This window comes from Phaenicophaeus curvirostris, chromosome 25, assembly GCF_032191515.1.
Source record: "Phaenicophaeus curvirostris isolate KB17595 chromosome 25, BPBGC_Pcur_1.0, whole genome shotgun sequence".
NCBI classification, from domain to species: Eukaryota; Metazoa; Chordata; class Aves; order Cuculiformes; family Cuculidae; genus Phaenicophaeus; species Phaenicophaeus curvirostris.
This window is the reverse complement of record NC_091416.1, coordinates 4251222-4266932: the sequence shown is the minus strand read 5'-3', so window position 1 is coordinate 4266932 and position 15711 is coordinate 4251222. Positions and strand designations below refer to the sequence as shown.

The window sequence follows — 15711 nt, the reverse complement described above, 5'->3', positions numbered from 1 at the left end:
CTTTCCTCTCTGTTGCGCTGGTTTTCAGCGAGAGACGAGTAATTAATACACTGCATGTCTCCAGCATTTTGGGACAGGACGCAGAACAGGCTCTTTAATAACACTAACAAGCACAGAGAAGTCCCACCAAAGCCTCTCACCTCATTGCTCCCTTTCCATAACCAGGGGCCAGGAAGGTAGAGTGTTTCCTGAGGTCCAATCTTCCAGTAGCGGCCCAGGTTCTGACCATTGACAAACACAACTCCTTTTTCCCAGCCCTAGAACCAAGACAGTACATGGAATTGCCGATGAAGCCACATTGCTAGTTAGCATCCCCACAGGAAACTCAGTTCTTTCAGGTCCCTTCCTGCAGGCTTTCTGCTTGCTTTCTCTGTGCAACTCCCTGAAGCCACAAACATTTAAGTAAGCGCTGTCGAACAGGAGCTACCCTTAATATACTAATTAGAAAGATAAAGCTTTCAAAAATGTAAAATTCATGATTCATGCTTGTAGGGGAAACTTCATCCTTTTGAACAGTATCTTTATTTCTTCCCCAGCACAGAACATCTCCCCTCACCTATTTCCCAGGTGACAGAAATACTGTATTGCTACTGACTGGCATAACTTATAACAAAGTACAAATGGAAACGTGAGCAGTACAGCAACGATTGGCACGAACCTTGGCTCTAAGGGAGCGAAATTGGAGGAGGAAGTTCAAAAATACTTAATATCTCCTCCTAAGTTGTATGCAAGAGCAGCAATCTCCCGCAGAAGGAAGACGTGAAGGCTAATTCTCACGCCATGCCTAAAAACAAGGGACTCTTTTCATACCCCATTGAGAAGGCAGGGATAAAACTAGCATCTCCTTTATTTTTTGTGCCTATTACTCCTCTGCAACAAGAAAAGAAATAGCATTTGTATGTCAATAAAAAAGACTGCTCGTTAGCAGCTCGGCAGGGTCATTGCACATGTTTTCTCCCCAGCACCATTACAGACTGAGCAGAATTATCTGCCAGCTTGAGAAGACTTCTACACCCTCAAATAATTCTCTTTCTCCAAGCTCAGTGGAAGGCTACAAAACTAGAGACTATAACACATGGCTCAGTCAGAGGTATTACTCAAGTTTTTCCTTAATCAGCTTTATAAAAAAAACATGATCACGAAAAAATTGGGGGTGGGGGGAATTAAAAGAGGACTTGCCTGTAGCTTCAAGAAAGTGTCCTGTGGCTGATGCTCTATCCACAGCCTCCCACGAAAAAAAGCAGGACCGACAAAGTAATCTGGGACTGCGCTCCACCCAGCAGTGTGTCGCAAGCTGTAAGAGAAGGACCGATCACAGCGGGGAAGCACCAGGCATCACAGAGATACACAACACTGGTCTTAAGATCATCGCAAACCAATGCTAATGATGGGCAGTGGATGGTGTTAAAACAAGACTTTCTATTTCCTTCCACCTCCCACTGGATCAGGGTGCTCAAGCCCAATCCAACCTGGCCTTGAACCCCTCCAGGGATGGGGCAGCCACCCCTGCTCTGGGCAACCTGGACCAGGGCTTCACCACCCTCATCGTGAAGAAATTCTTCCTTATGTCTAGTATCAATCTGCCCCTCTCCAGTTTATACCCATTGCCCCTTGTCCTATCACTCCAAGCCTTTGTGAACAGCCCCTCCCCAGCTTTCTTGCAGCCCCTTCAGGTACTGGAAGCTGCTCCAAGGTCTCCTCGGAGTCTTCTCTTCTCCAGGCTGAACAACCCCAACTCTCCCAGCCTCTCCTTGTATGGAAGGTGCTCCAGCCCTCGGATTGTCTTTGTAGCCCCCTCTGGACCTGTTCCAACAGCTCCATAGAATCATAGAATGGTTTGGGTCAGAAGGGACCTTAAAGATTACCCAGTTCCAATCCCCCTGCCGTGGGCACCCCTGTAAGTCTGCAGAAATTAAGGGTGATCTGGCATTACTCCTTATGTGTGGCAACAATTTGGGAGCAGGTGACAAACAGAAGAGAAAATAAAGACCGCAGAGGTCCAAGAGAAGCCTTGAGCTTCTGTCAGAACATGTTCCTTCCGACCCTTAGGAACTGCATCTCTTGGATTCCGGGGAGTTATTGATCCAGTGCAGCTTGACTGCTACTGAATTATTCAGCCAAAAGCCTACGACAATTCCTTTCACAATGCCACGCGCTCCATCCTCCTACGCAGTGACTGTAAGCTGATTGTGTTTCATTGCTGCTGGTCTGATGCCAGTTAACGGCAGGGTTGACTAATTGTGCTTCTGTCTGGGCACGGCCGTTCGCTTGCTTTAATGTTCCTCACTGGAAATACGCTTCTAAAACCCTTCAGTCAAAGGTTGTACGGGTTACCCCATCCATAAAACCCCTTCAAGTGGCCCCCCAGAACCTGGTAAGATAGTCCTTAGAAATTTCAAACTGTAGAGTTTTTTTTTATTTTCTTTAAAAAACATTTCTCCTTCCTACACAAAACGCAGAGCTGTGGTGTCTCGGGGGATGCACATGTGTTGCTTGCTGGTATTAACCACGTAACTGAAAATAGTCTCTGTGGATTGTGGCCTTAAAAGAGAGGAAGCCATCTGGACTTGTTAATGTACTATTAGTAGCTTCCTAGAATTAATCCGTCCCTTGCGTGTTTGAATTACTAAATATATCAGGCATACTGCTAATTTCAAGAGAGATATGAACTTCTCCAGTGTGTAGGTGTGATGGGATCCACCCCTGCGGGTAACCCACACCCTACCTACCCCATCTCACCCTGCTCTGCAGGCTGCGAGGAAGTATTTAAACCACAGAATCAGGGAATGGTTTGGGTTGGAAGGGACCGCAAAGCCCGTCCAGTTCCATGGGCAGGGACACCTCCCACTGGATCAGGGGCTCCAAGCCCCATCCAGCCTGGCCCTGAACCCCTCCAGGGATGGGGCAGCCACCACTGCTCTGGGCAACCTGGGCCAGGGCCTCCCCACCCTCACAGCAAAACATTTCTTGCTAAGATCTCATCTCAATCTCCCCTCTTTCAGCTGAAAACCATTTGCCCTCATCCTGTCCTTGCACTCCCTGAACAAGAGCCCCATCCCAGTCTTCTTGGAGCCCCTTTCAGTACTGGAAGCTGCTCTAAGTTCTCCTCGGAACCTTCTCTTGTCCAGGCTGAACAACCCCAACTCTTCCAGCCTCTCCTTGTATGGAAGGTGCTCCAGCCCTCGGATCATCTCCATGGCCTCCTCCGGACTCGCTCCAACAGCTCCATGTCCTTCCTGTGCTGGGGACACCAGAACTGGAAGCAGGGCGCCTGGTGGGGTCTCACAGTAGCTGAGCAGATGCTCAGAATCCCTTCCCTCACCCTCCTGGTCCCACTGCTTTGGATGCAGCCCAGCATGTGGTTGGTTTCCGAGCTACAAACACACATTGGTGGCTTATGGTGAGCTTCTCATCCACCAGCACCCCAAGTCCTTCTCTTCAGTGCTACTCTCAAATCCTCCACAGGAAAATTACATTTCACTCCTAAATAACAGATGAAGTGGCACAATTTTCCCCACTATTTTGGGCAAAGGGATCATCAAGTAAGTTACCAGAGCACAAACATACCTGCTTACTTTTACCTTGTGTTGCCCTTCTGACACATTTAACTGCTGTTAGATTTTGTACTGCTGGTAAACAGTTGGTTCAAATAAGGAAGAAAAAACGTTTAAATCCCACAAACCTTTTCATGAAGCCAGGTTTCATCTCCAGACTGTAAATCTTGAAGTTCCTCAAGGGGGTTTTGTTCAAAAAGACGTCACCAATTAGGCCTGCAAGAGCAATGGGGGTAATGAAGAGTTGAAAAACAGCTAAAGCTGATAGATTTTCCTATTTGAATGCGAGGAGCAGCAGCAGATGGAAAGCAGCCACATTGTGCGATGGAATTAGAGTCCATATGGTCCCATTGCTCATCCAGATTGAGTGGGGAACATTACTATACTTTGGCCTCTCCACTCTCTTCTTTGCTTCAACTCACCAAGCCGTTAAACACCCTCCAAGCAGAAAACATCATTGGCACATGCAGCAGATGGGTTTTTGTTGTTATTGTTGTTTTTTTAGCTAGCTGTCCGTGTATAGATTTTTTTTTAAAGCAGTAGATCAGCTACTTCTGTAACAGGCACAGCAAAATAGAACCTGGGCAAGCACTGATGGCCAGCACTGAGCCAGTGCTTTTCATCTAAGAATCTTAAAGCACCTCAATAAGTAATTTACTTCTAGCATTCTCCTCTTAGATAAAGTTATTCTCCATGTAGCAGGCAAAGCCTGGGTCCTAATCCAGCCTCCTAATTACAGGATGGCAGCTGAGGCTGCCTAAGCAGCACGGAGGCTTTAAACACCTCTTCTGCAGTAAAATAAAACTAGTACAGTCACCACCCTGACTCCGTTAGTGTAGTTTCTGCATAAAAACAGAACCCTGGGGTTTCACCCTCTTCCAGCTCCACAACTGTGTGTGACAGACTTGGACACATGACTAAGTTCTGCTCAACAGTTCATTCCTCCTGATACTGTGTGAGTTTTTAAATGTCCGAATCCTCTGATACCAAACTCGCAGGGAAAAAAAACAGATTAAAAAAGGTATTTTCCTTCTCTCCTTCGGAAGAAACGTGTTCACAGAGCAAGAAAAAGGGTACCCTAACATCATCTAGAGCTGAATCAGAATGGCCTCAAGTTGCGCCAGGGAGGTTTAGATTGGATATTAGGAAAAATGTCTTTGCTGACAGAGTGGTGAAGCCCTCATAGAGGCTGCCCTGGGCAGGGGTGGAGTCTCCATCCCTAAAGGGGGTTCAAAAACCATGTAGACGCAGCACTTTGAGACATGGTTTAGTCGGCACGGTGGGGTTGGGCTGACAGTTGGACTGGATGAGCTTAGAGGTCTCTACCAGCCTCTATGATTCTATGACCAGATTCATTGATAGACCTGGGTTTAATTGTACCTATAAAATAAGAAGGCTTAATGCAAGCCATCAGGCAGACACTGCTTTTCATCTACGACCACTCTAGACAGAAGGTGAGGAACTGAGGTTTTCAACAAGCTCTCTCCATCAGACCCTTCCCTACCGACTCCCAGATGGCAGCCTTGGCTACAACTACAACAGCCACACTGGGTCTTCAGTTTGGTTCTGTGTAAAGCACGCAAGGAAGATGGCTCTACAGTGCCTGAACTCAGGAGAACTATCTAGGACAGTCTGAGAACAAAGAGCTTTGCTCACCTTTCCTCTGTTCATTCAAAGCCAGGCCATAATTGACACGACCGCGGTTCTCCACCAAAAGTCTCAGCTGCCTGAAGCCCTGTTAAAAAAAACCAAAGAGCATCAGCTGGATCAGTGCACAGCACATGCTGTATCAGCCGTATCGCTGGGTTAGCAGAGGGCAGCAGCGGTATTTAAGAAGGGACAAGGCACCAACACCTTTGGCAGCTGTTTAAAACTCTGGATTACATGACAAAAAGGTGTCCCCCTCTCTTTCGGCTCCTGCAAACAGTTCCAGCCATCTCATAAAAGTTTTGGCTTTTTCCTGTTGAACTTTAAAGCACCATGTTGCTGTCACCCACAGAACCAGAAATGAAGTTTGACATCGCACAGGCTCATGGCACAGAGCTCTCCCACAAGTCGTAAGAACAACCAGTACACCCACCCCCTCGCCTGCTCCTAGGAGCTGTGCACAGCTCTGCTGACACCCCATGCAATCGAAAACCTGTACTCATTGCTCACCTCTGCCAGGGTAAGGCTGCTCTCAGAGCTAGACTGACATTCCCTCTCATTTCATTTGAGAACCAAAAGGTGCAGAAGCCCGAAAACTCCCTTAAAACCTACTTTGTCCTCAGGAAGATGGATTTCTCTGCACAAACAGGGTACCAGTACTCGATGTCTACAGCTGTGGGTGCAGCAGGAAGGCTGGTAAATTTGGTGCAGCAAGGACTACAAGGATTTGGATTGTCTCTATGGAAAAGTACTCAAAAGCCACTTCCCAATCACAAATAGTCACTCAGCAGCGAAATAACACTGTATTTCATTAGTGAAATAGTGTCTAATTAGGGTATAACAACCATTCCCAAGTTACCACACCAGGAGTTAAATAGATTAGGTGGGATATGTCTTGTTGAGAGCCGTGCCTCTCCAGTGGTCTCGGCACCATTATCCACCTACCATTCCTATGAGCAAGCCCCAAGCAGTTACCTGTCCTTCAGGAAGAGAGAGCTCCACTGTGTTGTAATCCAGCTCACCAACATACATGGTGTTAATAAACACCTGCAGAAGAGAGCACAAGAGAGGAGAGGAACTTCTCAATAACACTATAATCCTCTGTTGCACAGGTTACCGAAGCTCTATTTGGAGAGGAAATTGTCTCTTGAAACTACAAATCAGCATTCGTAACTGTGCCACTGATTCAGTGTAGGTGGGAAAAAACCCACTCATAACATTTCTCAGAACATCTAGGATTCTGATGTTTAAGTATATTGCAAGTTTCAGTAGAACGGAACCTCAAGCTGCTTTACAATCGTAGACTGATGGAATGGGTTGGGTTGGGTTGGAAGGGATCTCAAAGCCCATCCAGTTCCAACCCCGGCCATGGGCAGGGTCATCTCCCACTGGATCAGGGCTCCAAGCCCCATCCAACTTGTCCTTGAAGACCTCCAGGGATGGGGCAACCACGATGTCTCTGGGCAACCTGGGCTTAGCTGAGAACTAAAACCAGCAAATCTCACTTCTAGCCTAAAACTTCATATATTCTTTCATGGTTGACCCATTTCCTGCCAAGACTGAAGCATTTACATCTAAGTTTAGTCAGTCACAGTTGTCCTCTCTGTTCCTTACCTGTGCTCGGTCACGGATGTGGTCCCTTGAATGCAGATGTCCACCACCAAAGATGACAGTCTCATAGAGCACATATCCATAGGACTGCCCACTGCTGTCATTTAGATGCAGATTCTCCATGTTAATGGGAAGCTCTGACTTAATGGGCTGCAAAGGAGAAACAAATTTAATGGTAGAAGTGGCCTCTGAGCACTGACAGGCCACACAGAGGCAGTTTTTTCAGGTAGATGTTCCGCTCTGCCACAGGCACATTCCCCCTGTAAGCCTCCAGAGGCCTGTTCCAACCCAAAATACCTTATGGACTCTATAAAAGCTACTGCAATGAAGACAAAGCACCACAAAAGGAAGCCAAGGACTTGCAAAACTGGAACTCCAAGAGAACAGAAGTAGCAATAAAATAGGTGAGATAAAATATTTGCCTCCTTTGCACGTCCTTGACAAAACATTCCCCAGCTTTATCCTCATGGATAACAAGCCAGTACATTAAACGCCTTTTCCAGAGGTGATGACTTTTAGTACTGAGAAGCATTAAAATCAGCAGTGGTACCTGTACAAGAGATGGTAACACATCCCAGAGAGAGATATACTGGTGCAGCAGGATGGCACCGTACGACGCCTTGCTTTCAATCATAGGAGGGAGAGGAAGAGGCTGGCCTGTGATGCAAAAAGAAAGGGAAAGACAGAACAATTATTTCAGATGATAAAAGCTACCACAGATTCAAGGTTCCTCCGGATCTCCTCTAGTTATCCCTCCCACCCTTTTGAAATAGCCTCCAACAAATAAGAGTCACAGGGCTGGTTTAAAGATTGATTTAACACCGTAGCTAGAACACTGGTTTGGTTCTTGGATTTAGAATTACCAATGATCTTGCTGAAGAGCTGTCGGAGCTTGAAAAATTTGGATGTATAGTCTCCGGCCTCTGTCAGCACAGCGTCATAATCTGAAAAAGAAGCACATATATTTTAAAATAACATAAGCGCCACTCTGGGACAGCCTTCATATACACTGTCATCAGAGAAGTAAAAGCCTAAGACACAATTTCCTTGGCACTGTCTATGTTATGGAAACCTGTGCACTTTTATCTGTGTGAATGTAGTCAGACAAGCACAGAGCTGCTTAATATAGAATCATTCATAGAATAGTTTAGGTTGGAAGGGGCCTTAAAGCCCATCCAGTTCCAACCTCCCTGTAATGGGCAGGGACACCTCCCACTGGATCAGGGGCTCCAAGCCCCAGCCAACCTGGCCTTGAACTCCTCCAGGGATGGGGCAGCCACCACTGCGCTGGGCAACCTGTTCCAGCGCCTCCCCACTCTCATTGTGAAGAAATTCCTCCTTATGTCTAGTCTAAATCTGCCCCTCTCCAGTTTATACCCATTGCCCCTTGTCTTATCACTCCAAGCCTTTAATATGGAGAAGAGCCACTCAAGAAGGAGCAAAGTACTTGTAGAGATCGGATTTGCATGTATCCAGAATTTCACACAGGATAAATCAGCAATTAACAATTTTAACAAGGGGCTGTTGCGATGAAGACAGCTCCACAGTGGAACTGGACTTGGTAAAATTAAAGAACAGAACTGTATCTTGGGTGACCAGCTTTCTCTAGAAAGAAGGGTCACAATGGAGATGATGCGAAACAAAGTCATCATCTGCAACTTCTACTCCCAGTTCAGGAGAGGGTCCTGGAATGGGGCTGGAAATAGAAACGCTAATATAAGCCCCCTTTTCGACAGGGATTTGCTTCCGAGCTATGTTCCGACTTATCTCTCCATGACAAAATGGCTGTAGTGATCACTTCCCAAGGCTTCTGTCACCCGTAACCAGCCCAAAGGGCAGTCTGAGCTGCACGGTGCACGGCCAAGAAAACTCACCGTAACTGGTGACATCCGACTTGTACTCATCAGCCTCCAAAGCACCGTTCATGAAGCCAAAGTTGGTGCCTCCATGAAACATGTAGAGATTGATGGATGCTCCCATTTTGAGGACGCTCGCTACAGTATTCACCATTTCTGTAAAGGAAGGGCAGCGCCAGGAAGGCCACAGATAAAGAAGTTAGGCTAACGCTCTTCCAGTAATTCAAAGGAAACACAACCATTCTGGTCCTCATCAGCCAGCCACCCCTGTGTAATTACAGTTATTTGTATTGTGATTTGTATTTTGCCCTCAGTAAGGGCAGCACATCTATAGGGACACAATAATACACTCAAAAATTCCTCTCCTGTAAATGAAAAAGGCTAAAGCCCACGTATTTGTGCAGGAATTGAGTTTTTAAACAGCAGAGTTGTAAGGACTACTCAGTCACTCCTAAACTCAACACACCACTGACCCGATTACCAAGACAATAGCAGGAGGATGACAGAGTCACTAAAATAGTCCCACACAGCTCTGTTTCACTGTACTGTACATGCACTGGAGGTTCTGGGTTGTTGTTTTTTAAGCACATGTCTGCCTTCAATGTAAAATAACCCTCTCTTAATGAGGAGTGTTTATTCATTAGACAAGTAACATCGTTAGGGTGGAGGTTTCATGAAACTTGTGACATTTTTACAAAATATAAATAGTCTTCAAGGATTTCGATTGCCTCAGGAGAGGAAAGAGATGATTTAAATCACCGTGCTGCATTTTTTAAATCAACAGAGAGGCACAAGGCTGTAGCACACATTGACAGCAATGTCTGAAGATGCCTGGCTCTTTGCACCCTGTAGAGAGTCCCTCTTTGGAGAGCGAAAAGAAAAATATAGGTTTTATTTTAAAAAGAGCTGCTGATTACTCACTACTAAAGAAAACTCAAGGCACAGCAATGTGACCAGCTCACTGTGAGATCATTCACTTACAAAGACTCACACAAAACAAAGACTGCAGCAGGACAAAAAGTTGTGTGTTGTTTTCCCATCACTGTTTGCTGAGCAGTAAACCCCCTTATTGATAAGAACAGTGTAGGGTGCTCACCATCTGCGTCAAAGACATAGTGAGGCCCTCCCCAGTTATCAAACCAACCGGTCCAATACTCCATCACCATCTTTGGCTGATCCCTCTGCACCAAAAGACAAACAAAGAGTTAAAACAGAGACAGAGCAGTCCCGCATTCATCCCTTTAGGAAAGAGAAGCATTGTTCAAACACATCATAGAATCACTGAGGTTGGAAAAGACCTCCAAGTTCATCCAGTCCAACGTCTGCCCAGCCCCACCGTGCCGACTAAACCATGTCCCAAAGTGCCACATGCTTTTTTCATGCCTCCAGGGATGGAGACTCCACCACCGCCCTGGGCAGCCTCTGCCAGGGCTTCATCATTCTGTCAGTAAAGGCATTTTTCCTAATCTGCAGTCTAAACCTCCCCTGGAGCAACTTGAGGATGTTTTCTCTCATCCTATCACTTGTCCCTTGGGAGAAGAGACCAGCACCCACCTCACCACAACCTCCTCTCAGGCAGTTGTAGAGAGGGACAAGGTCTCCTCTCAGCCTCCTCTTCTCCACACTAAACAGCCTCAGGTCCTTCAGCTGATCCTAGAACCCCTGTTCTCCAGCCCCTTCCCCAGCCCCGCTCCCCTTCTCTGGATGCACTCCAGACCCTCAATGTCCTTCTTGTAGTGAGGGGACAAAATTGAACTCAGGATGTGAGGTGCGGCCTCACCAGCACCAAGTACAGGGGATGATGCGTTCCCTACTCCTGCTGGTCACACCGAACAAGAGTGTTTTCTTCCTAAGTTGGTATTAAAAAAAAGAATAAAAGCAGCTGAGGATCTCTGATCAAGTGAGGAAGAAGGTGCAGCGCCCAGAACAGGGAGCAAAGCAGAGAAGAACTCTACTAGGCGGAAAGCAAAAACCACAGCACACAACTGGGTGACACCAAACAGGTCTGGATATTGTTGTTTGGTAGAGATGTAGCAAAAAGACAAACCAACTGCCACGGTTTAGCTTCTGCCATAAATACACATTTATAAATGTCTGCTTATCAGCCCCGCCACTGCCAGCTGAGAGATTGCAGGTGCACTGCAGCCAGTGCTTGCCAAGGTAGGAACAGCAGACCTTAGCGGCTTAATGCCTTTTTAATGCTGCATATGGTGTTGGCAGGAAAGAATTAGCCTTTGCAGGAATTAGGTCTTCATTAAAAAAGGCTCTGCACACAGAGCAATTGCTTCCCATTTGTCATTGCTTGCCAGCTCCCTTTGAATTCCACCGGGCCCCATCACACCGGACAGGACAGCGTGTGCTCAGCCTGCCTGGCACTCCCTCCTCATGGTATTTATTTCTAGTCAAAGCAATTTTGTCCTTTATTTGATTGGGGCTTTATCTGATGCCACATGAAATAGCCGAGGTAAGTGGCATTAAAGAAACTCATGTTTCATTAGGAAAAAACAACTGCAGGTGCCTGTAATAATCTAATTGTTCCAGGTTCAGACCAGCTCTTGGAAATATGTTTAATTAATCCACCTCCAGCAAAGGAGTCAACGAAAGGAGTTTTATCACCCTCTGGAATAAAAGACATTAAACAATGAAAAGATAATATAGCTTCATAAACCTTACAAACACAAACGACAGGCTTCCTATCTTGTAATGAGAAAGCATGGCAAAGGAGGAGCTGCTTTTATTGGTCTGCGTTGCATTCAGCTGGTGGGGAAGGTGCAGCTTTCTGTGCATTTCCAGGGGTTGGGGAATTCTGTAAGACCTAAAGAAGGTGAAAGTCCATGCAGCAGAGCCTCGGTACAGGAAAAGAAAACAAAATAAAGCAGCAGGATTCAAGGTTCAGCAAGCCAGCTGCAAGGTTTCCTTTCACGGTCCAGGCAAAAGCCAAGGGAAGAGATCAAAAGAGAATCGATCACGGCCAGGGGCAGGTGTCAGTTGTTCACATCTTTCCAGACTGATATTTGGAGCAAGCAGAGCAACAGGGACAGAAAAGGACAGGATGCAAAGATAGAATCTGTCTCTAAAAAGCAAGACTTGTCATTCCCTCACTACTCCCTCATCATGCAATCATGGTACTTGGCACATCAAGCGTTCATCAGGCAGTTCCTTGTGCCGATTCACATCTCCAACAGCAGAAGGAGTTAAAAAACGCTGAAGCAACATTAAATTTCAATGCTTTTCAGCAGTGAGGACTGCTAATTGCCAGGTAGGCTGGGCTGCAGCGAAGGCAGAAAGAGCCTGGGACTGCATCTTGTGGAAGGTATTTGGTAAAGTTACTGTGGAAGTGCATCTGTGACCCAAGTGTTCCTCTGCCTGGTTCTGCTGCACATCCTGAGAAATAGGAGCTGATACTTTCTGCTGCACATCATACCTTTAATATAACTTCACATATCTATGCTGAAATGAGGTACTGGAGATGATTGAAAGAAGTGGAAGCAGAGCAGCATTTGAAGACTACAGCCCATCAGCGCTTCAGTTCTACCACTGTCCTGAAAAATCTAGGTCAGCAAAGCTTTTTCTGCATCAATCTTACCTGTACTGTGTCCAGATATTTCAGTATCCCAGGTTCCAGTTTCTGAAAGTTAACAGTTGCCAGTGCTGTTGGGAAAAGAAAAAGGTTTTATTAATTGAGACACGTACAAAATACCGATTGTCTCCTTAGGCATCAGCCCAGCACACGTTCAGAGGGAACAAGAACACCTTCTGAACCACCAATAAACCCTCCTTGGAAATTTCTCATCAAAGTCTTCACTTCACATGCAGAATCTAACCAGACTGCAGCACTCGGTGGAATCCTTGCAGGCCATCTTTTTAGCAATAACGTTCAGAGATACTAGAAAGAGAAAGCTTCAGAACAGCTCATGGGGTGTCACAAGCTTTAATTAGAGGCTGCAAAGCACTTGGAGATCTTCAGATAAAAGGCACCACATAAAGGCAAACTTATTATTAGAAAGTCATATCTGGATTCCACACTGATTTCCCAGGATTTAGCTGCAGGACTCACTACCCAGGCAATATCTTACAGCTTGTCATGTCTGTAGGGGTGGGTGAGAGAAACCACTGTACAAATGAACGAGAGTGAAATTGTAATTGGAGGACTTATCTGTGCTTCTGGCCTGTGTAGCACGGGGGAACTGGTAACCAGTTTGTGTGCTGCATCTACACCAAAAGTCACTGCGTGATCTTCAAGCACTGGAGTGGGAAGACCTGTCTGCAGGACCTTATGCAGTAGAAGACACTCATCTGGTGTCAGTGTCCCAGCCCCTGGTTCATATTTGAACTGTTTTCATCCTTTCCTAGCCCTCAGTCACATTGATCATACCTCTCCCTCGCTGGGGAAGGGCTCTTCATCAGGGAGTACAAAGATAGGATGAGGGGGAAGCGGTTTAAGCTGAAGGAGGGGAGATTGAGATGAGATCTTAGGCAGAAATATTCTCCTGTGAGGGTGGGGAGGCCCTGGCCCAGGTTGCCCAGAGCAGGGGTGGCTGCCCCATCCCTGGAGGGGTTCAAGGCCAGGTTGGATGGGGCTTGGAGCCCCTGATCCCATGGGAGGAGGGTTGAACTGGATGGGCTTTGAGGTCCCTTCCAACCCAAACCATTCCATGATTCTTTAAAATGCAGGAGCAGTTATATGATTCTGTATTAAAAAATGACTTCTTAACAGAGAGCGGGTGTCAAATCCAGCCCCAGTTGTGTCAGACGGAGCACTTCAAACAGAATACTTACAGGAGCAAAAGCTCGCTTTTCAGTATTTATACCATGAATTTAATAGCCTGACCTATGTAGTGTGCTGAGCCAAAGAACTTGGCACAGGCAAACATGGTAGGAGAACAAAATCGAACATGGATTTAGCATTGATGTAGTACATTAGCTGGCAATCCTGAAGGTTAACGTGCCCGATTTTGCTCTTAATGCAGATTAACAGCACATCATTGAAAACGGTGTGGAGAACCAGTCCCCAAAGCCTTATCCATCCTTTACATAACAGGCAGCTTTCCACCATGGTGCTTTAGCCATGGCCTACAGGGCAGAAAGAGGTTTTTATTTGGCCACTCATCACTCCCAGAAGGTTCCAGACCAGACGAGAGACGCCTAGTTTGGGATTCTTGCCACTGATGGTGCCCGTGAAGGCAGGAGCATTGCAGGAGCTGCACCAGTTCTCAAAAAGACTGAGACTTTTTCCCTGCAGCATGGGACATTTCACCATACCTATAAGCACATAGGTGACCTTTGACAGCAAAAGTTTTCTTTCTCATCCCCCGAAAATGCACTGCAATCACTGAACAAGGGCTTCAACGCTGTAGTCCTAGGTCCTTCTGCAAGAGAGTTTTCCCTGCAGAGCACCAGACTGCTCCTGGCATCAATAAGAACCTACAAACGCTTCAGGGGAAGAAGTCAGTACAGCACTGATGGACAAAACAAAAATCAGACAGTCACTGCACTAGTTTTCATCTCTAGTACAGAGGTTTCTATTTTCTGAACCCATTTCTACATTGGATCTTGCTCACTCTCTCTCTAGTGCCTTCGTAACTACCTTGCTGCTACCCTGCTCTGAGCCCTGGTTATGCCACGCATCTGATTACTTGACACGTTGACTCTAATGAGCACATTGTTATGACATCTAAGAGGCAAATTGGTATCAAAGAGCTCTCAGCATGCGACATGCTGGAAAAGACAACTCCAAACAAGGAGCAGCTCTGAGGCAGTAAACATTCCCACAGATGATGAGGATAGTTAGAGAGGGATTTCCACACCAGCCCTTCTGCAAGTCAGCTGGCTGGCAGGGAGAGAGTGACTCTGTGTGGTCATGGCTGGAAACTGCTGCGCTCCAAAACAGTGTGATTGTGTGATTGAGAACATCGTACAGGTGAAGGGCCATGGAATTGAATTTGTCCCTCTCACAGTGTCATATAAAAACAAGAGGAGATGGGTTGGGGCATCCACAACTTCTCTGGGCAACCTGGGGTAGGGTCTCTCCACCCTCACAGGAAAACATTTCTTCCTAAGATCTCATCTCAATCTCCCCTCTTTCAGCTGAAAACCATCCCCCCTCATCCTATCCCTGCAATCCCTGATCAAGAGCCCCTCCCCAGCTTTCCTGCAGCCCCTTTCAGGACTGGAAGCTGCTTTAAGGTCTCCCTGCAGCCTTCTTTTCTCCAGGCTGAACAACCCCAACTCTCTCAGCCTGTACTCGTACAGGAGACGCTCCAGCCCTCAGATCATCTCCGTGGCCTGCTCTGGGCTCAGTTAATGGGTGCAGCTCAGGGAATGAAGCACGCTGCTCTCATTCAAAGATCACAGCCTTGCCTTGCTCTCCTACAAGCGTTTACCTCCTTCCACTAAGCCAAATGACAGCCCGTTCTTGTTGTCCGAGGTCATCAACAGTTCCACAATCCCTCTGTTTAACAGGGCCTAAATTAAAAAGAGGAAAAAACATTGTGTTAACAGGTTGAGTTTAGTATTTGTCAGGATATTAAAGCATTAAAGTACATTGTCACTTCTCTGAGGATAGCTTGAAACTGGTAGTGACATCTCCCATTCCTCCTTGAAGCTTCCCTTCCTGCTTTTTCCAGCTTAAAGACAACTGAAAAACCCTATTTTGTTTTAGAAAGCTGGATTGGTTTCTCACTGATGCAAGAAACTTCAAGATTTTATCTTTTTCTTCCGAGATGAGTTTAATCAATAACTTCATTGCTTTCCATCAAAAGAGGGCTTTGGGTGGAAGAAGAGAAAGAAAAGCAGCTCCTCCTTCCTGACTAACAAGAGAAGGTGAAAGATGAAAATGGATTTTCCAGGAATGCCATCACGGGACAGCTCAGGTACCTGTGTCCTCAGAACAATCAAGCCTGAATTAATTTTCTGGTCCTTCAGTATCACAGTATGGAATAGCATCCGAAGGTTTTTAAAACTTTGTTAGGACCTGGGGTTACTTAGCCTAGAGAAGAGGAGGCTGAGGGGAGACCTCATCACTCTCTGCAGCTCCATGAAGG

General features: G+C 46.3%; 1 protein-coding gene across 2 annotated transcripts in view; it reads right to left on the bottom strand.

Moving 5' to 3' along the window:
• Window positions 1-15711, bottom strand: part of GLB1L2 (galactosidase beta 1 like 2) — a 32942-nt gene that overhangs the window by 4890 nt on the left and 12341 nt on the right. For both annotated transcript variants that reach the window (XM_069876345.1, XM_069876346.1), the window contains 12 exons: window positions 15052-15133; window positions 12255-12319; window positions 9765-9849; window positions 8687-8824; window positions 7676-7756; window positions 7363-7469; window positions 6816-6962; window positions 6177-6248; window positions 5211-5289; window positions 3683-3770; window positions 1180-1294; window positions 141-257 (listed from right to left, as the gene is read on the bottom strand). In XM_069876345.1, coding sequence (XP_069732446.1) covers window positions 141-257; window positions 1180-1294; window positions 3683-3770; window positions 5211-5289; window positions 6177-6248; window positions 6816-6962; window positions 7363-7469; window positions 7676-7756; window positions 8687-8824; window positions 9765-9849; window positions 12255-12319; window positions 15052-15133 — 1176 coding nt within the window. The remainder of the gene's footprint in view (window positions 1-140; window positions 258-1179; window positions 1295-3682; window positions 3771-5210; window positions 5290-6176; window positions 6249-6815; window positions 6963-7362; window positions 7470-7675; window positions 7757-8686; window positions 8825-9764; window positions 9850-12254; window positions 12320-15051; window positions 15134-15711) is intronic.